Source organism: Pavona decussata, unplaced genomic scaffold (assembly GCF_977016875.1).
Source record: "Pavona decussata unplaced genomic scaffold, jaPavDecu1.1 SCAFFOLD_26, whole genome shotgun sequence".
NCBI classification, from domain to species: domain Eukaryota; kingdom Metazoa; phylum Cnidaria; class Anthozoa; order Scleractinia; family Agariciidae; genus Pavona; species Pavona decussata.
In genome coordinates, this window is record NW_028145449.1 from 1,318,810 (window position 1) to 1,340,356 (window position 21,547).

Consider the following 21,547-nt stretch of genomic DNA (forward strand, 5'->3'; position numbering starts at 1 on the left):
CCGCTGGCTGGTATGTAGGCGGGCGATTAAAGAAACATGGCGGTCATTTAGGAAGATCTTTCAATTGACCATTTTAGAGCGCCAAAATGAAGGTTAAAGTCCTATCGAGGAACCCAGCAGATTATATACGAGAGAGCAAGTCAGATATTCACAAGCTTCATCGTAATCTCGATCCTTCGTTGCATCCTTTTGAAGCACCGCGCGAGTACACGCGAGCGCTAAATGCGGTGAAACTCGAGCGTGTCTTCGCCAAACCGTTTGTTGGTTCTCTTGATGGGCACACGGATGGTGTGAACTGTATTGCCAGACACCCAAGAAGCTTATCCGTCTTGTTGTCTGGATCTTGTGATGGAGAGGTTGGTATTTCGTTGTCTAGCTAGTTTACATAGAACCTGATCTAACCCTTTCTTGTCTTTCTTGACCGATCAGCACGTGAAGGGAATTTTGTGTTGGGTTGAACGAGAAAACATTCCTAAAACACGAGTTTCTTCACCAGAATGAAACTTCAATTCTTTTGATATACAAACTATGGCCTCATTAGATGGGATCAGTGATCGTTCTTTTTAGAGAGGAGTTGAATAATATAATTGGGGGGTGGGGGTGGGGGTAATCCTATCGTTTTGAGGGGTGGGGGTGGGTAAAAAGGTAACATCACCACAGAGTCCTAAAGTGTGACGTCACAAATATTTGAATTTTTGAAATTATGGGATTTGTTCGTATGATCGGAAAGAGCATGATGAAAAATGTCTACTTGCCAAAAATCAGCATCTTATTAGGGGTCGAGATGTTAGCTCTGTTATGCTTCTAATTTTGCCTCAGTTCCTAACGTTTCCTAACGTTTGGAACTGAGGCAAAAGTGGAAGGATTTGTGTGGAGTCATCGGGGCATAACAGAGCTAATATCTCGACCGCAAATCGCAATAAGATGCTGATTTTTGGCAAGTAGCCATTTTTCGTCATGCTCTTTCCAATCATGTGAAAAAATCCCATAATTTCATAAATTTAGTTTTTATGATGTCATCACTTTAGGACTCTATTGTTATTAAAAACTGGATCATTGGTTTATGCAATTCCAGGGATTTGATTGGCTTAGCAGCCATGGTACATAAGCCATTGTACCATGCTTGAGAAATAGCGACCATTAAATTGTCAGATCCTTATTGTTTTAGGTTCGCCTATGGAGTTTACCCAGCCATGAATGCCTCAGAACCCTAACAGCCCACACAGGATTTGTCCGTGGCTTGTGCGTCAGTCCAGCTGGAGAAACTTTCATCAGTGTAAGTTAAGTCGCCTTTACACTTGAAACTTTTAGCTGAAACTTGTGTGCAACGGCGAACGAGGCCAGTTTCACGAAATGGTGTTACACGGTGAAACTCTTGTTTTTTCCCCACTGCGACCGTTGGGAGCGGTCGCAGAAGTAGAAGGTGGTTCTACTTTTCGTAAAACTTGTCTCCAAACGGAATTTCTTAAAAAGTTTCACGAAACCGACCATGTTACACAGTGCAACGCCTTCTGAAACTTGTTTCACAGCGCCCATTGTAGGCAAGTTTCAGCTGAATGTTTCAACGTGTGAAGGCGGCTTTAGACTGTTTTTTGTTTGAGTTTTGAAAGCAACTTCGCATTTGCTTTGGTTTTACTGCGCTCTGTGATTGGTTAAAAAAACTTGTGTCATTTTCTCAACCAATAAGAAGCAAAACCAAATTAACCAATCATGACTTGCTCACATGCACTTTCTCGTGCTTGTTACCGGTGACATGTATTTCAGTAGAGTTCTGATTGGTTCGCTACGCTGTCTGTGGCTGTTGTGATTGGCCAGAGTAATAAAACTTATAACTTTATGGTTTTGGTTTTGAGACACTTAATTATTGAAAACTGCCGTATAGAATTATTAATTAAACTCACCTGCAATAAATGAAATTGTGTTGTTCCAGGAAATATCCGTACATATAGTAGGTTTCTGGACAGGGCTCTCTACCCCTCAGGCAATTTTTTTTTCAGTGGGTGCTCCAATATTATAGAACTTTCTTCCTGAAAATGTTAGATGAGCAAACTCTTCGAACTCTTTTGAATCGCTTTTAAAAGGTCATCTTTTTACTAAATGTTTATCATTATTATTATTATTATTATTATTATTATTATTATTATTATTATTATTCATTATCTCATGGTCATAGCACAAAGAAAAGCCTCAGATGGGAGTCAAATCCATGACTTTCCAGATGGTAGAAAAATCCTGGATCGCTCCCAATTCTTTCATTGGGTGTCTGGAACAAGGATTTGGCTGCTAATTTGCAGACGGTATTTGCTGGTGGTTGATTCCGTCTGTGGCACACGCTACATCCTACCTAGGATCATATAAAACACCCTTTTTTAGTGAAAGATCCTAGAAAGATCAGGGTCCTATTATGAGATCCTATGAAAGATTTTTGTAGGGCCTAAACTCAACATCTTTTTTAAAAAAATTACTTTTTGTTGTATCACAGGTGGGTGATGATAAAGTTATTAAACAGTGGAGCATGGCGCAAAGTTTGGATACCAGCTTACAGTTGACACCTGATCCAATCAATACAATTATTGGCAAGGTATAAATGAAGTAAAAGTGCCAAATAGTTGCACAATGGCTAGCATCTACTGTACCGTGCAGACAGTTACAGTCAATTTACATCATGTGTGACCAGTATTTCCGAGAATGAAATGAACATTCGAATTTCTCTTTGTCATGTCTGACATGTCAATGGAATGTTGAACATTTCTTCTGGAAATCTTTCTGAAAAAGATGCATTAACAGAAAAAAAAAAAAGAAGATTCAAAATACTTGGGAAACAATTATTGTTATTCTTGAAATACTTAATACTGTAATGTATAGAAAAATTCATAGCGTTATACCATCAATAAACTAGGGAAATATCCACAGGAACTCAGAAATCTTGTTAGCGATGTTTAAAACTGACATGTAAATTTCAAAACTCCATTCAAATTTCAACAATACCGGTCACGCGTGACGTGCATTGACTGTAATGGCTGCTTGTCTTGCTTCCTTGAGAAATAAGGCTGTTTACTTGAAACTTGAATCGCATACTTGTATGAATAACAAAGTTGTTCTGGTTTGGTGAATTCCGAAATGTTAGTACTCGAATCTCTTTTTGGTGGCCATTTTACCTTTAGTTATCAACTCTGTTGGAAAACCAAACATTCGTTATTGCCCCAAGTTAGTTCTATTTTGGCTTAATTCTGACTGGGTATTATGAAAGAAGCATAGTTCTGTTTGTTGATTGCCATAAGCAGCACTTCTAATTTCTTGGGAAATCACATGGCCAGTCGATAGCCCAGAATCTGACCTTTAGTAATGTGATCTGTCAAAGAATAGATCCACCGTACTGAAAAAGATGGCACCTGGTACATTAACCCATAATTCTTAAGGTACCAAAGCTCTAAAACAAATCATAAAAATTCACAGAAAATTTCTAAAAATTTCAAACCTAGCATACACAATGTTATTAGTACAGGGACGAGTATGGCTTTCTATGTGCCTGTTGGTTGTGTTAGGTTCGCAAGGTATTGTGGTAAAATGTACAGCCGCCATCTTTTTCCCTACAGCGGATTGTATCAGGATTCCTCTCTAGAAGGGAGGGGGTGGTTATACCAGGTTCCAATCCATACAGGCATGCTGTGAATATTTCGCTGGGTGTTGTAGTGTGACTATCAAATTATGTAATGTTTAAAACACGAGCGGCAGTGTTTTATTGGGATTTAAAACCATGAGGCGCAGCTGCGAGTTTTTTGAACAGCTTCAAAAACATTCCTGGAAAAGCGCGTGTTAAGAGAGTTCATGACGATGCTTATGTGAACGTTGGAAATTAGCATACGAGTAAAACAAACACCGCATACTAATAAGGAGGAGGTTTTATCGGATACAAACCACTGCACGTGATGTTTTGTAGACCATTTGATAGGTCAATGGGCTTATGAATTATTAATGAGTTTTTGAATTTACAGATATCCAAACTGTATATGTAATCAGCTCATTTCAATCCGTGCAAGTTTTATAGGCCCGGAGTACAATGAGACTATAGAGTAATCATGCAGTGATTGTGTTGTATCACAGTTATTTTTTTTATTATTAGAATCTTTACCATGGTATTGACCATCATTGGAAGGATGCCGTGTTTGCAACGTGTGGGGAGCAAGTTGACATCTGGGATGAAAACAGAGCTGAGCCTGTACGCAGCTTCACTTGGGGTGTGGACACCATTCACAGCGTCAAGTTTAACCCCATAGAGGTAAATAATAATAATAACAATAATAATAATAATAATAATAATAATAATAAATCACTTTATTTAAGTGGCAATGTCTTTAGCGCAGAGCACTAATTGCGGACACTTTCAAGATCAAATTGGAATTTAGAAGTGTTGGGTTTTTAGGAGAGGGGAAAACCGGTGTACCCTGAGAAAAGCCTCTCGAAGCAAGGACGGGCTCAACTCACACGCATGACGCCAAGTCCGGGAATTGAACCCGGGCCACATTGGTGGGAGGCGAGTGCTCTCACCACTGCGCCACCCCTGGCTCATGTGTGGCTATGTTCACCTTACACCGGAATAATGTTTGCGCCTGTGTGGAAACTGATCCAGTATACTGTAATTGTCACATTTTAGTAAATGTACCTAGTGATAATTCGAAAGTAACGGAACTTAAAAAGATTTAATGTAAGTTACGTTTGTAAAAAATTCGTCGCGCTACAAATCAAATTCACCATTCTGTTCTCCCCTGTTGAAAAGAAAAAGAAAACTTAAGAAGCTACCTACTTTTCTTTACATACGTTCTGAGCTTCTTCAAAAGTTATTCGAAAAACGGCCGATATCAGGTGGGTTGATGTTACGCACATCAAGTGCGCTGGAAAATGTAAAAATGTATTTCATGGTGAAGCGGTGACGATCCGCTTGGCCGGCCGTCCTAAATTTCGTTGGAAACACGCACACTTCAAGACGCTAGTCTCGTATACGGTTGAAACCTTCTTTGAGAGCTCTTCTGTCTAATCAAGTTATCTTATACCTCTAAGGTAATATCTTTTAATGATTAAACGGTAATGTGACAACGTGCAATTTTTCGCACAACGTGAGTCGCAATGGCGAAAAGACACACATTCATTGAGATTTCTGTTTCGTATTTTACAGTCTTCGTTTAGATAAAGACAAATTCGAGCCCGATGAAACTTTCATCGGACGTCAATTTCTCTTTCATTCGTGCTTGCTGTTTTGGCCTTGACTCTTATTCTCGGTTGATTTTACGATAAAGATCATAGCGTGACAAAGCGGCAGCACGTTTCTTTAAACGCACCGTCATTTCATACCTTAGACCCATCTGCTAGCCAGCACAGCCTCCGATCGCAGCATTATTCTATACGACATGCGCGGTTCAACCCCATTACGTAAGGTTGTCATGGAGATGAGAAGCAACACGGTGGCCTGGAACCCACTCGAGTCTTTTGTCTTCACGGCAGCCAATGAGGATTCGAATCTGTACACGTATGACATACGCCGGTTTACCCAACCAATCAACGTGCATATGGATCACGTGTCCGCGGTGCTGGACGTGGATTATTCACCCACCGGACAGGAGTTTGTGAGCGGAAGTTTTGATAAAACTATCCGGATTTTTGGCCGCGACAGCGGAAGAAGCAGGTAAGGTTTGGTAATGTTATAAATCTATTTCTGCCTTGAGGAAAAAAAACCCCAACCATCCCCCAAACACAAACTTCCCGCCATTTCGGATTTCTAGGCATTTTGGTTACCGTGCTCTTGACGCCATACTGGAGTGGGTTTTGGTCTTTTCTAAATTAATTTCGCGTTTGTTTTGAGTTTAATTTGACTGTCGTAAAACCAAAACCAATGTAATTACTTTGGCCAGTCACAACAGACGCAAACATAGTATTAATGGACCAATCAGAATAGCCCTTTTCACGGTTAATTTTTCTCATTTGCGTTACAATGTTATCCAACGTGGATGCGAGGCAATTTCGGGCTAAAACTACAAAATAGCCCGAAATTGCCTCACATACATGCTAGATTTCATTGTAATTCAAATGAGCAGAGTTAACCGTGAAAAGGGCTATTCGAAGCAAATGCACGCAACCCGCGTAAATCGCGGGACAACGCGTGCGATAATGGCTCGAGTTTTGCCAACTAATTTCAAAACTAATGCAAACGCGAATTACTTTCGACACTCAGTTGAAAACGGCTGTTTGTGCACTATGTGATTGGTTAAACTCGCGCCACTTTCTCAGTCAACCATTTAGAAGTGAAATGGCACTTCTCAATCTTGATTTGGTGACATGCGATTTCCAGCGCTTGAAAGCAAGACCAGTCGTGATTTTTTGATCACGCGCGGGCGCGCTTGAAAGCAAGACCGATATTTGCTTCGAGTTCTTAATGTTGATTGTGTTTCTTGCGTTTGTCGTGATTGGTCAGTGTGAGTAATTTGTTTTAGCTTGACGACACTCATTTGAGAACCGCTGCTTTGCGGACGCGCCACTGTTATGTAAACCAAATTGTGCTTGTGGAGGTTTTCCCTACAATGGGAGTTAAGGGTTTTATGTAGGGGGGGGGAGGGGTGGGGGTGGGGGTTGGTATATGACGGTTTTTTGTGGTCCTGTATTTCAACTGAAATACAATTCCTTTCAACAGGGAGGTGTACCACACTCGGCGAATGCAGCGCGTGTTCTGTGTGCGATTCAGCGCGGATTCTACGTACGTTCTTTCTGGAAGCGATGAAACAAATATAAGGTAGATGAAAAGAAAAAGAACGACGCTACTGCTATACAGACAAGCTTTTGCCTTCAGTCTCGACATTTTTATATTGCTTTCTTAGTGTTTTTCTCATCAAAACTCACGCTTATTATTATTATTATTATTATTATTATTATTATCATTATTATGTGCAGTTGATCAACGACGCTACTGCTATACAGACAAGCTTTTGCCTTCAGTCTCGACATTTTTATATTGATTTCTTAGTGTTTTTCTCATCAAAATTCACGCTTATTATTATGATGATGATTATTATTATTATTATTATTATTATTATTATTATTATTATCATTATTATTATCATTATCATTATTATTATTATGTACAGTTGATCAACGTGTTATTATTATTATGGCAGTAAAAACTTCTGGATGCCCAGATATCCTAAGCAATGATTGGGCGGCCAGCCGTAGCCGATCAATGCAACGACCAAATTATTATCATCATCATCATCATCATCATCATCATCATTATTATTATTATTATTATTATTATTATTATTATTATTATTATTATTATTATTATTATTATTATTATTATAATTACATTTCATCCTATCTTTTATTAGATGCTGAATAATTGTTAATCTATTTTCAGAATTTGGAAGGCTAACTCCTCACAAAAGCTTGGAGCGGTAAGAAGTTTACTTTTGTCTATTAAGCTGAAAATTGTCAAATGTGCCTAAGGAGTGACCTTAATCTAATATTTTTCCATTTTTTTGTTTCTTCCTACAGCTTGCACCACGAGAAAAAGCAGCGTTTAGCTACAATGCCAAACTAAAGGAAAGATTTCAACACCATCCACAATTAAAACGAATCAGAAGGTAGAGTCATGATTAGCCTTATTGACCGCTGGCCCCCTGCGCCCCGTATCCGACCAGGGAGTTGCGTGACATAAGGGGAAGGGAGGGGGGGGGGGGGGGAGGATGGCATTCATGGCAAATGGCAAACGCCAGATTAGCGCTAACGTTTCCTCAAACGAATCAGTATTAAACAGATAAAAATACATGTAGTGCAAAAAAATTCTGCCCCTTGACACTAAAGGCGCTCTTACACCAGCCATTTTTCCTGCTTGCAACTTGCAACATGCCCCGCAATAGGATAGGATAGGATTGGATAGGATAACTTTATTTATACACGGCTTTTCCATCAGCTACTTAGATTATCATTATCAACTAACTATCTATCTACCTAACTAGGATTATAAAAGTTAAAAAATAACCAAAGCTAAACAATAAATGCTGCTTTTCTTGGAGGCCGGGTTTAAAAATCTTACTTATAACTGTGGCGTCTCAATTAAGTCTTAAAATCATTTAAGGAAGTTGCTTGCCGTAATTCTAGTGGCAAACTGTTCCACAACTGAGCTCCACTGTATGAGAAACTTTTCTTTAAATAATCAGTGCGCGGTTGTGGAAGAGTTAGCGTGTTTTCAGTATTCCTTAAATGATATTTCAAGTTATCGCGAAAAACAAAGCTTGATCTTAAATATTCTGGTGTCATCCCATTTAGAGTTTTATACATTATAATTGATTTTTTATCCAATCTTTGATGACAGAGTTTTCGCCACCCTAGTGCCCGGAACAAATGATCCAAGTTACTATCATATCCAGCGGACATCAAAATGCGGGCTGCGCGATTTTGAAGCTTTTGAAGCTTATCAGAAAGGCCTTTGTTACAATTTCCCCACACCTCATTACAATAATTAAAGTGAGGTTGAACAAGGCTATGATGAACATTGATTAAAATATTAAATGGCATTAGATGTCTTATGCACTTAATGAACATGTCTCGCAATTTTTTTGGTACCGCAACCTTTGCGAGAAATAGAAGTCGGTTAAATTTCGTGCAACGGTGACTGCAACATAAACGTTACAAAAAACGTTCATTTCAGGGTATGTTATACTGTGAAAACTTCCGTGCAACTTGTGTCGCAACGGCGCAACGAAATTGCGAGACATGTCGCAAGAAAAAATTCTCAGTGTAACAGCGCCATAAGGCGAAACTTCTCCGCTTCACTTACAACGGAAAACGGCGAGCTGTAAACGTAGGATAATCGTGGTCTCGTAGTAATGTTTGCCGTTTCAGTGTTGTTAAACGTCATCCTAAATGTCTCAGTCGACCTGTCAGATCGCGAACTTGCTGCTGCCTTTGTTAGAAGACATTTTGAGCGTTTCCATTATGAGTGTTCAAGCTTTTGGGGTCTTCTACAGCCATGGAGGAGCTACTCCCCCTTGTCCAGTTTCTTCAAGCATAATTTTATTTAATTTAAGTTTTATTTCAAGTTCTATTTATTCACAACAGAACCTTAAGTTATAACTAGGCTGGCTTGCAAATAGCGAAGAGCTAATCGCAGCAAGCCAGACTGTACACAAAATAATTTTTTTTTTAACATTACATACAACAATAAGAATGATAATGTGTGAAGAGGAAAACTAGACAATAACGAAGAGTAACAAGGAAGACTAAGTCTAACTAAACTTCGGTCGGAATTCTAATCTTTCATTTCTAATTCTAATCTTTTCGTTACCATGACAACTTGATGGTGGGGGACGTGTGAGGGTAGGTAGGGTAGGGAGTGTTATTGGTTATTTGTAGAATAGACCCTATGCAAAAATGGCTTAGCCTTACTAACCTCGTTCTAGAGTTCAAAAATCAAAGGATTATATTTTACCTTGAACGAGGCTAGTGAGGCTAATTTGAATGCAGGCAAAAGGATATAAAAATGTCAGCCATTTTTGTATACGTTCTATGCTTACGGTCAAGACGTGGTTAAGCTGCTCTCGTATGCAAATGCTTTACAATACATACCGGTGTTGCCCGTTTCTTGCTTTCACATTTGTTGGTATTTTCCTGGCTTTCAGGCATCGCCACGTTCCCAAGGCAGTGTTCAAGGCGGCCAAGGAAAAGAAGATTATGCTGGCCTCTGTAAAGAGAAAGTATGTACTCATAAACCCTTTAACCCCTTATATCAAAGAACAAATTCTCCTATCTTGTTTCCATACTTTTCTTATAAAAGTACTGGGGAGAAGTTATTAAGATATCAAGAAAATTCACCGTAGGTGATCATATCCTTAATTCTCGTGACCTAAGGGGTTGAATAAGCATTGATATTTCAAGGAGAAATTTGATGTTGATCACTGTTATGGCTTAAAGGGTAAACCTTATCATAACTAATAGTCATCAAGTCCTTTTCCCCTTGACTGTCATCATATAAAGTTGAGAGAAAGATCAAATGAACTGCAATGAGAAATAGCCATTTCCAAGTTGCTGTGAACCTCATTATGAAAGCGAGGCTACATAGAACGCTTTTTATATGAAAATTAAGTTTTGCTTGCATGTGAATGAAAGCTAATTTTCAAAATAAAAAATTTACACTTAGCCTCGCGTTCATAATGAGGTTCAAAGGACTCTGAAATGGCCTATTGTTTATGATGTTGATTCTGACTGGGTACTGGCTATTTCCTTTTCAAACCCATTAATATTTCATGAAGAGAAAACAAAGTGAAACGCACTACCGTGAAGGAGGTTTTAGAAAAGTGTCCGTAAACGGAGTTTACCAATTTAAAGGACTGATTCTTTAAATTCTCAAAATGGCACATTCCGAAAGTAGTGTGCGCTATTTTAAAGCAGTCCATACGTACATGTATCGCTTTGCTGGGTGGCTAGGATCGCCGCAGACCATACATTTCCAGTTTGTGAAAATCACACCTTGTAATTGTTATATTTCCTCGAATTAGATTCAGGTGTTTGCGAAACTTCACATGTCTGCTAAATTTAGTAAGGCGAATTATTTCCGAATTCATTTCTCAACGTAATCTAGTATTTAAAAATGTTTCGCTAGTCTAATTAACAGATCGACGGCAGTTTTCTATGGTCTATACTCTTATAGACCATAAAATGACGTCAAAAATGTTCAAAACTCAAGTGGAACCACGAGCCGCAGGCGAGTGGTTTCACTGCCAAGTTTTGGACATTTTATGGCGTCATTTTATGGTCTATAAGAGTATAGACCATAGAAAACTGCCGTCGATTTGTTTTGTTACAATAACATGGAAAAAGTACGAGCGGATTTGGCTATTTTTTTTCGTTGAGAAAGCGCGCGCGTTACATCTGACCTCATTTTTATTGTCTGTACTCTTATAGACAATAGCTACGAGCCAATCAGCGCGCGGGAATTTGGACAGTTATTCTAAAATCGTGAATTATGCTATTGGGTAAAGATTGAGTGGGAATGGTCAGCGAAGTGCTGTAACTGCTGTCACGTGAGTGACACGTGACGGCCTCAGCAGAATAAAACACTTCTCAACAGATTGCTTTAAAATGTGCTTTTCTTTGTGATTTTCTCTTCCAGAGAAGACAATCGGCGTCAACACAGCCTACCAGGCAGTGTACCACGCGTCGCAGAGAGAAAGAAGCACGCCATTGCTGTTGTTGAGTAACAGAGACCACCAACACAACAAAACATGCATACGCTTGTCATTGGATAACGCAACTGTGGAACGAGTAACTTATTGGGACAAAATGTTGTCTACGAGAATCGACTGAGCCCACGTTTTTTACCGGTCAGTGAGGTTGTTAAGCAACACCAAAGTGACGACACATGTTCCTTTTCGATTGGGCAATGCTAAGAAGGAACGTTGTTTGAGTTCCTGTGCGTAAGAACGAGGGAGAAGGTAACTCTCCCGCAAAATATGAACAACAGTCTTAGTGATTCTAGTCAAGAGCAAGACTAACGAGGAGGATAAGACACAATCGAGCTCTGCTGGCGCATAAAGTTTCAAATGTTTTACGTTCTTCGACCGTAACACTTAAAAGTCATAAGAAGACAATTATTTAAGAATAATATAAGAATTCGCTCGGCAGCGCAAACGTGTTGTTTTAACGCAACCAAGAACATTTTGCCAGGATAGATTCCTCTCGCATTTTTTCCTTGTTACCTTATTAACAAATTGCAAGTTTTCTGCTTCAAGTCATTAAAATTGTATCTGCGGACTGCAGGAGAAGAATTGGTCAATAAGATTGTGATATTTACAGACGCAAGTTCATATTTTCAGCTGTGGTTAAGGCCCGATTGAACGGTTTCAACATCTGACCAACATTAATCAACAAAAGTTGAACGGTTGTTGGGCAAATGTTGAACAAATGTAGTGGAGTGTTCAAACGGCTTGAACTCCATTCAACATTTTCGAGGGCAAAGGAAATGTTGAGTCGATGACGAATGAAAGTTTAAACCAATTTAAATTTGATTCAGCACGCTTTCAACAAGCTTTCAACGTTTTTTACACCTTCAACAATGTTGGACTACCTGTTTAAACGCCCCCAACATTTGGTTCAACAAAGTGTTTAACGAATGTTGAAGCAAATGTTGAAACCGTTCGAACGGGCCTTTAGCACGCGAACGCTATTTACACGTGCGCCTTCTCGCACGCGCTGAGAAGGCGGTAGAATTGTTAATGCGTCACTTTGTTTTCGGCTGTGGCCACTGTAATGCGTGAACGCTGTTTACACGTGCGCCTTGCCCCACGCGTTGAGAAGGCGATCAGTTTTCAAAACGCCTCGTCGGCTGTACAAGCAAAAAGTCTATCGTGAAGTAATGTTTTCCTACGAGTTCACACAACGTGCTTGTTTTTGCGTTTAAGTTTTTGTTCAAAAGTGAATCAGGTTTTCAGGTGACGTTGCGCGATATCATTGCTTTACGCAACATTTGTGCGCGGAAAGTCGACCAAAAATTGTAGAGGCGTTTCACTAAACAAGATACTTTTAAAGATTCTTTCCGCGTGCACCGTCTATCCTTCGCTTCCTTCAATGTCAATGCCTGAAATAGCTTCTTTTCACTTGATCAAAGTTCATTGTTTCAAGTTAGACAAAACAACTTTTAATGTCGCGGCAACAGGACGATGTTTAGTGGGGGAGGAGGTGGGGAGCGCATTTTGATTGCCAGTAATATTTCCAATTAATACTAATACTAATTTGTTATTTCTAGAGGGCCTCACACTAAAGCTCTAAAACGCTTAGCAAGGAATATAAACTATAAAGTGATTAAAAACTGAAAAATCTTCTCTTGACAATAGTCAAAACCTGAAGCTATAATCAGAACATAATAATTAATAAAAGTGCAATTTCAAAGTCCACGGAAGGTTCAAAATGCGATTTGAAGCAAATGAGTTTTTAAGTTTAGATTTAAATTGGTTTAGGTTTACAGCAGTTCTTATTTCAAAATGAACGGAATTCCACAGTTTAGGAGCGGCAACACTGAAGGCACGGCCCCCATACGAAAAGGTGTTTGTACTTGGATCGTATTGTAGGCTTTTTACTGCAGTTCGAAATCTTTCCATCTTTCGTCCAGACAGTGCGATATTTTGCAGCGCTTCTTTGCACGCAACAAATGTTGTGTTAACAGGCATCCCAGAAATCCTGTTCAGATCCCCTCTTGTGCAACATTAAGGTGGCTCAGATCAGAATTGTCCTCCATGATTTGGACTGAAAATGAGTGATTTTCTAAACTGAAATAAATCCTGCGCCTACAGCACAACACTTCCAAGAGCACTTAACGTCAAAGCAGGGAGAAACGCTCAAAAATAAGTCGTGAAATATTACTGTTGAAAAAATATACTACTAGGTACGCTAACTTAAGGGTTCCATACACACACCGTCAAATGTTAAGACCATCTTTTACAGTATTACAAGCATTACCACAGGAAAGTACTGCTCAGTAGCTTTCATTTGAATGGCCACACTTTAGGATTTCAACCACAGACTCAAAAGTTAGAATCGCCTTGTGCAGCATAATAAACAGCACCACAGGAAAGAACTGGTCAGTAGCTTTCATTTGAATGGTCACACTTTAGGATTTCATCTACAGACTCAAAAGTTAGAACCACCTTGTACAGCATAATAAACAGCACCACAGGAAAGAATTGCTCAATAGCTTTCATTTGAATGGTCACACTTTAGGATTTCATCCACAGACTCAAAAGCGAGAACCACCTTGTACAGCATAATAAACATTACCACAGGAAAGTACTGCTCAGTAGCTTTCATTTGAATGGTCACACTTTAGGATTTCATCCACAGACTCAAAAGTTAGAACCACCTTGAACAGATTTAAGGTTTGCTGTGGAGGTGGAAAATATAATATATGCATGCAGCAAATTATCTGGCCATCTTTTTAATAACCTTCCTAACAAGTTTTTTTTTTTTTTCAAAATCTTATATCCGGAGGAAATTAATAGCAAGATCTTTATAGACGGCTTAATATGTTTTCAATGCTTTTATTAGAAAAAAAACGTACTGTCAATTTACAAAAGTTGATTAGGAATGAGTATTAAAAATATATTCGAAGGATCGACCTATTATCCTTCGTAATTTATTGAAAGTGGCGACTTCCAGCGGCTACCGATTCACGAGTTCGCTGTTTTGTTTGTACTGTTTTGAATAAATAGAATTCGCTGTTTGCACTGTAAAATTCAAATTATGAACTCTTGCAGCCTGCGGCAGTGAAATGACCCGACCCCCTACGCTTTTGTACCCTTGCCCAAGTTCAAAGTTTGAAAGACTAGTCAAGGTACGAAATTTCATTAAACGTTCTATATTTCCTGGGATACATTTATGTACGATATGTAGCAGGGTTTAATGTTTGCATTGTGAAAGCGGGGTTATCTAAATTGTCTTAAATATTTCTCTCCTTCGCTGTTTGTGGTAGGTCATACTCGCTGTAGCATGCACGAGTTTAAAATCTGTAGACAATGCAATTACTTGTTTTGACGAGGATGGATCTATTCTAAACTCTTCAGTCTTTTGATATTTAAAATAGCTATAGTTTTTCCGAATTCTAATGCTTCGAGATAACGACGTTCATTAAAGTTGAAACCGAAAATAGGAAGAAACTAAAACATAAACGAGGTCAACGAGGAACTGCCCTCAATTTTTCCCAAGCTGTTCTAAAATGAATGTCTAGCTTTTGAAAAAAAAAGTGACATCTTTCTTCCAAATTGTGTCTGTAGTCAATAGGTGGTTTCAATTTCCACAACCAGGAAAAAAAATGTTTCCGAAGTTGCTAATACAAATATTAAAAACGGCAGGAGATCGGCGTCCCCGATCTATCCTGTCTTCCTCCGGAGAGGACAACTTAATTCATAGATAGTAACTTCAAGCCAGTCTTAATGAAACCATTTTGACACTTCACGTCTTTGCTAAAACTGAATATATATATTTTTTTCTAAAAGTGTCTTTGGTTTCTCTTCCTCGAATTTAGTTGGACATTTCAGTTGTCGACGTTTTGTCCCTGAGACTTCCGCAGCGAAAACACCTGCTTTGCTGTTTACATTCATCGCTTCTTCCATTTGTAAACACTGTCGCTCTTTGTTGAGTTATTTTATGGCCGCTAATGGACGAGCACTATTGGTCGCTTGTGTTCCAATTTGCCACCAACCTGCAGCACTAGTGGCAGTAGGAATAATTAACCGACTTGACGACAAGCTGCAATCTTCAAAGAACACACAAGCTAGGTTTCTACGTACTCGGAAAGCAACGCGCGAAAAACTTGCATTTTAACCCGCATCAAACGCCGGCCAACTTCGTCTGCGTGGAGAACTCTTTTTACCCATTCTTGTGCATTTTATATTCACAATTGACGTGTATTTGGTGAGTCAGTGTACAGCTGAAAGCTACGTTCCAACGCCTGCGGATTAAAGAAAAGATGTGCTATTGTGCAACTCAAAATTCCTGAAGGTCCGAGCAATCTGGCTTGATTCCCTTACAAGTAAGGAGAAGAGCCTTACGGACAATTTCAGCAAAACTATTGCTACAACAAAGTTCCTGATCATTAAGTTTGCAAACAAGATACCTTCTTGATAAAGATTTTAGGAAATGTAAATGCGCAATTATTTCAAAAGGTCGACAAACAGAAGCCCTGCTGCAGATTCTTTAGCTGGTTGATGCAAGCATGAACATTTTTGCTCGTATCGTTCTTCTCGTTTGTTGTTTTTGGGTTGAAACTTATTTCGCCCGTCGTGCACGCTGGAGGAGATTTCAAGACGGCAGATTCATCGTTGGAGCTCTCTTCCCGATTACTCAAGGCCCTCACTGCGATATTGTGCGAGAAGAAGGACTTCTCCTTGCCGAAGCATTCATTCACCGAGTGAATGAACGCAAGGATGGTTCGCTTTCCTCTGGTGTAGCTATCGGTTACGATGTTAGAGATACTTGTTCAAATCCTGGTATTGCTTTGAAGGAATTGCTGGATATACTCGGCAAAAATGATGGCCTTTCATGGAAAAACTGCTCTCTGTCACAACAGGGGGAAAGTTGCGGAGTGGTCGCAGTTGTTGGCCCAGATCTAAGCCGAAGTGCGATGGTCACCAGCGGAGTTCTTAGCGCTTACGGAATACCACAGGTAAGATTAAAATTTGCGCGTTTGCCTTATTTAAAATTCTATTTAAACCACTTCTTAGGCTTTCTAGATTTTAGTATTTTACATGCGCACAATCACACTAAGGAAAAACCTACTTCAATTTGGTGCAATTCCCGAATTTCAGCAAGATGTCTTGAACATTGCCGAATTCGAAGATGAAACTTCGTAATTTTTTTCAGAGTTTTTTATGGCGAGTAACTTGAGCGATGATTTCGTGTGTACCGAATACTATCGATTACTTAACACCTGACAAAACAAGCTATACCAAAAGGAAAAAACTATAAGAAAACGGACAAAAAACACCTTACAATTGGCAAAAACCTCGATTTTCCGGGGTTTTTTTTCTTTCTTCAATTACGTTGAGCGGAAGAGTTATTAAAATTCCGTTTGTGTTGTAATTTATTTTAGAAATTTTTAAAAGTGGCGCTATGAAGCATTTGTATTAAAGCCTTCGGAAAGAGTAGCTCAGTGAAATCACGCAATATTATGACTCTTAGAAGAAAACCGCTAAGATGTTAAAATTGGCACAACTGCAATTTTCAGCCATTAGCAATTCGGCATCACGCAACTGCACAATTCTCCCGAAAGACCCGCTTAAAAAGAGCTGAATCGCCGACTTTTTATATCAGATTTACAAACACATTTTGCTAAATTTTTACTGACCAAACTCAGTTTATTTGATGAATCTGGCACTTGTCCAGGCTGTGGGATTTGGCTTCGAGAGAAACTATTTAAAATTGGCAAACTTCGTAAATTTAATAGACGATAGAACGTCATTTTTAAAGATGTTTTATCTAATGAGCCGTCTTTTCTTGTCCGCGGACTATAGAAATAATTGATGTGATCGAAAAAAAAAAAAAAAAAAGGCCCCTAGCCTCCCTGGAAATGGTGGGCTAAAATTGACAAAATTTTGTAAGTTCTTGCGTGTTATCTTTTGTAATATCGAAGGTCGAAGTCTTTGCTTTAAGACGATCCAATGTATGGTATGAAAATCGCGACTTCTCGCACTCCGACTATATAAAAACATTGACGAGTTAGGAACTATTTCGACATTGCTGGAAAGAGTGGCTTAAAATTGTGCAGAAGCTTTATTTCAGCATTATATTTTTATCTTATTATTGCTAATCTATTTTTGTGCAAAGTAATCGACGTTTCTGGTGTAGCAAATAGGGATTTCATCAACATAAAAGATATGTCTTGGATAGAAAAAGTTGTCAAAAGAAACTTGCTAGTTGAAGAGTAGCTGAATCCTACACTCCATCTTAATTTGTCGCTAGATTTGAAGCTAAAAGAAATTTGTGTTACAAAAAACGATTGCCTTCTCACTGAAGATTTCACTTGGATAGAAGATAGCTTTCGTAAAAAGCACCTTGTTTTATATTGTTAAAATTGATAAATTACTACCAACGACTCCTGATTTAAATACCCAAAAGTTGAGATGGATGTTGTGTTCGAATATCAAAATTAAAAAAAAAAAAAAGCAAGGTGTCTTTGTACTCTTGTTTATGTTGTAAATCGCTCAAAAATCGAGGAAAGCAAGGCAGAGATTTAATTATTGGCGATTTTAAAACCTGATTATGCAAGATTTTTGTTGACGCCCACAAGGATATAAATAAAGGGACCTAAAATAGGACGTGCCTTTTTCCCCGTCGTCGAAGTTTAAAATTATTCCTGTTGAAAAACCCCAGAGATGCAAATTTGTTGGGCTTTTTATATCGTGTTTGAGTTAAGAGGCTCAAATTACAACTTTAGGTTATCCAAGTTGAATTTGATTAGATAATTGCAATTTTCTCTGTAATGGTTAAACGAATAGAACGGAATTTTAATCTACAAATGAAACTTTCTGGTGCATGTCGTCTTTCTCTGTCGGGAAGCTAGGCCAGCTAAGATTCAAATTGGCATTCGGCGGCAATTTTTTTATATTCAACGGAAGTTTAATTTTTCAATTAAAGGAAACGATTGAAAGTTTTGGAGAAATTCTTTTTCCGGCTTGGATAAAAGATTACCCCTAAAATCCATTTATATACAACTTGCGTTATGCAAGATAGCAATCATAAGGGAACATTGATCGCTCTGATTTATTTTTTCTTTTGCTGTTTTTGTTTTTGGTGTTTTAGAGGCAATAAGCTTACAACGACAAAATATAATGTTCTGAAAACATATTTGTGGGTATTTCCTACTCTCAGCGAGAGTCCAATTCTTGTGAAACTTCAGATAGTTAAATTCAGTTTTATCAATGGAGTTATCCTCTTGTCTTCCTGTAGATAAATCTTTATATGACAAAATGAAAACTATTTGCATGTCAGTTTGGCAGATCTTCTTCCTGTCTAATGAAGTTCAAAGTTCTCTCTCGTGATTATAGAGTATTTCCTCGATTTAACGCCCACGTTCGGTAAGCTCCTGCTTTGGTGTCATGAAATTAAACAAATAACCGCTACCCCTTCAGCAAGGAAAGAACGTAGAAAATAATGCCTAAGGCAAGGGAAGATTGAATTAATTCATGTACACTGCCAGGGATAATGAACTGTCCAAAGTTCACGACAGGTTTATTTACAATTTTAAAAAAGGTAAAAGCGACCTCGGGCGCTTGATTGAGGAAATGCGGTATGTACCAAAGCGATTGTTGCAGTTTTGTGTTGCACGATTTTTTTTTTCAGGAGGTGAATTTTGCGATTTGGCGTTTTTTTTAAATGCGTTTTGCGGGAACTAATATTTGCGATGTCGAGATACTGATCTTTTTGGCGGGTATCTAGCTTTGGCGACCACTGTCAAGTCAATAAGAAAATTGTCACCACTATTAGAAACGAAAAGTGAAATTGCTAAATCTGAAATTAGAAATAAGTTCCCCGGGCGCTTGGTAGAGGAAGCACGGAATGTACCAAAGCAAGCTCAGTCTTTAAATAATTTTTACATATTGTCTTGTGCTATAAATTTTTTTGGGAGTTGTACTTTGCAATTTGGCCTTTTTTTTTTTTTGCTTTTTTGCGGCGGTTAATTTTTGAGTTTTTGAGACTGATATTTTCGGGAGGAAAAGATCTCAAGTTTTAGAAACCGGCGAAATTTATTAAGGCATATTATTCATATTTGTAGTTGCAACGTTTAAGTGACAGAAGAGTGAGCTGTAAAGTCACGGAAACTAAACGAGTTCTTTATTATCACCTTTTTTAGTTCGTGTGTTCGTTTTGACCGAAGTATTGTTGTTTAAAAGGAAAAGAGGCATTTTAATTAATATACACAAACATGTCTTGTACCAGTAATAGTGATGTTGGAAAATTCGTTGGTGGGGAATCTTTTTGGGGAAAAATTTCGTGTGTATGTTTTTCACGAGAAGTTATTTTTGCTATTTGTGAAACAATAAAAAAAAAAAATGCGAAAATTTAGTGTCGTACGTTAATTTTTTTCTTTTCGGGAAGTAGGCTCGGCAACCCTTCATTGAAATGTGAAACTTTTTAATTAATGGCAAAGCAAACGGAACTCAGCTTTGGAGATTTGTCATTGGAATGCTCGCATATAGGACCCGCCGCAAAATTATGTGAACGTGTTACTAACATTTTTTGAGCCTCAAACAACGAAGATCTAGTTCAATGGTCTAAGCTCCCACGAGTCTCCTGTAGATCAGTGGTAGAGCATCCAAACTAGTAATCGGAAGGTCTTAGGTTCGACTCCTGATAGGAGCACTCGGATTTCCTATTTCCGAGTATGCTTGTGTCACTCACTGAATAATACACCATTCTCATATTTTGCATATATAATTCCGATCGGCATCGATTTATAAGCTAGTGGCCTCAAGTGTAGCTTTTCCAGTGCAAGCTACTGAGCAATACCGTTTTGCTGCTTGCTTGGGTGTACATAGTCATTCTTATTCTAACTTTTGAATCTGCGGACAAAATCCTAAAGTGTGACCATATTCAACTGAAAGCTACTGAGCAGTAATTTCCTGCTGTGAACCTTATTTTACTGTACATAAAGATTCTAATTCTGTTCGTTGGCGAAACCCGGAAGCTGAAAGCTGTCGAATATTACCAGTATTACCTTCCTGTAGAAGCGTTTGCTTCTCCGGTGATATTTTTTAAAATTGAAGTGGCCAAGGTTTCCTACGGCGTTTATTATGGGCTAAAGAGTTTAACACATTCAAGTCACGTCCACGTCGATTTGGATCATAAACCGCTTCCTCAATTTGATGGATTTTTTATATTTCACATGGAGATCTACTCACGATACTATACAATTGTTTTGAAATAGTTAATCCATTTCATTGTGAGCTGATGCAATATTTTTTAAGCTGACAATGATTTTCTTCACGGTTTTTGCATTGGCGAAAGTTTTCCTCTCGTTTATTTCTTAATCGCTCTTGATGGGTGAAGCTAAACTAATCACTTTTCTCTGAAAACTGCAAAAGTGAAATCACAATTAACCTCATAAAATCTTGAGGTAAATTCAATTTTAAAATCAATTTTAATTTCTACCCTACTAGATTCCCGTCTTTGCTTCACTCTTTTTAATATACACCGCAATATAATCCATCATTTGAAATCATAAGAAATTGCTTTTGTAAGGTTAGTATGGAGAACATTTTCAATGTAGTATCAGTATGCTGTCTGTGTCGTTAAATTACATTAGAAAACAAAAAAAGAAACAAACCGTGTGATAAAATATGTGGAAAATCTGAGCACGCATTTTCAAAAGAAACGTGTCAAACTCATTAATAATTCATCAATCCAAAACAAAGCAAATCACTACCGTGAAGGAGGTTTAGAAATGTGATCTCAATTATCATAAAATTTTGTGAACTTTTGCTTCGAATTTCTCCAAGAATTATCAATAGTTTGAGAAGCTATATCAAACACTCGAACGAGTGTTTCCTTCTATTTCCAAACACCTCGAAGTTGGTTAAAAAAAACTCAGCTGCACCTCCTTTTTCCAACCTACTTCTCGGTGTTTGGAAATTGGAGGAAACACTCTTCCTCGTGTATGACCTGTTACAGGAAAATCTTACTTTATTTCTTTAACTTTCGCTCTTTCGTCTTCGGCTAGTTTACAAAGTTTTCGGCCATGAGTTGATACACTCGATTTTTTGAATAATTGCCCCCAGTTCTGAGCAAGCGCACGCTGTGATTGGCTGTTTACGAAGACGATGTTTATTTTGCCATTTTTCTCCCCGACACACGAAATTTTTACTTACATCACAGGATATCTGTTGACTACGTACGACGAATATTCAGTGCATCATGACCATATTTGGGCAGTGTTACAAATAACAACTCATATCCCACTAGTTGGGAGGTCACCTGAATAGATGGTAAAAAATGCTTTGTGCGTGTTGTATAATAC

General features: G+C 38.4%; 2 protein-coding genes across 3 annotated transcripts in view; both read left to right on the forward strand.

Annotated features, from left to right (window-relative positions):
• Positions 1-13: 13 nt before the first annotated feature.
• LOC146485443 (DDB1- and CUL4-associated factor 13-like) lies at positions 14-12,933 on the forward strand. The gene is made up of 10 exons (XM_085103471.1): positions 14-356; positions 1,169-1,276; positions 2,483-2,581; positions 4,124-4,279; positions 5,355-5,680; positions 6,683-6,781; positions 7,403-7,439; positions 7,540-7,628; positions 9,666-9,740; positions 11,156-12,933. Exons 1-10 carry the CDS (start codon positions 87-89, stop codon positions 11,241-11,243), a joined length of 1,347 nt encoding a protein of 448 aa, XP_084959597.1. The 5' UTR covers positions 14-86; the 3' UTR covers positions 11,244-12,933.
• A 2,329-nt stretch (positions 12,934-15,262) lies between these two features.
• The window catches only part of LOC146485444 (extracellular calcium-sensing receptor-like), a 175,686-nt gene continuing 169,401 nt past the window's right edge, over positions 15,263-21,547 (forward strand). For both annotated transcript variants that reach the window (XM_085103435.1, XM_085103436.1), the window contains exon 1: positions 15,263-16,198. In XM_085103435.1, the coding sequence (XP_084959561.1) occupies positions 15,749-16,198 (450 nt within the window). In that variant the 5' untranslated portion in view covers positions 15,263-15,748. The remainder of the gene's footprint in view (positions 16,199-21,547) is intronic.

Excerpts from the sequence above, each read along its gene's own strand:
- LOC146485443 (XM_085103471.1), top strand. The coding sequence starts at position 87 with ATGAAGGTTAAAGTCCTATCGAGGAACCCAGCAGATTATATACGAGAG. Across the intron at positions 7,440-7,539 it reads CCTCACAAAAGCTTGGAGCG|CTTGCACCACGAGAAAAAGC; the intron begins GTAAGAAGTTTA and ends TTCTTCCTACAG. Across the intron at positions 7,629-9,665 it reads CAATTAAAACGAATCAGAAG|GCATCGCCACGTTCCCAAGG; the intron begins GTAGAGTCATGA and ends CCTGGCTTTCAG.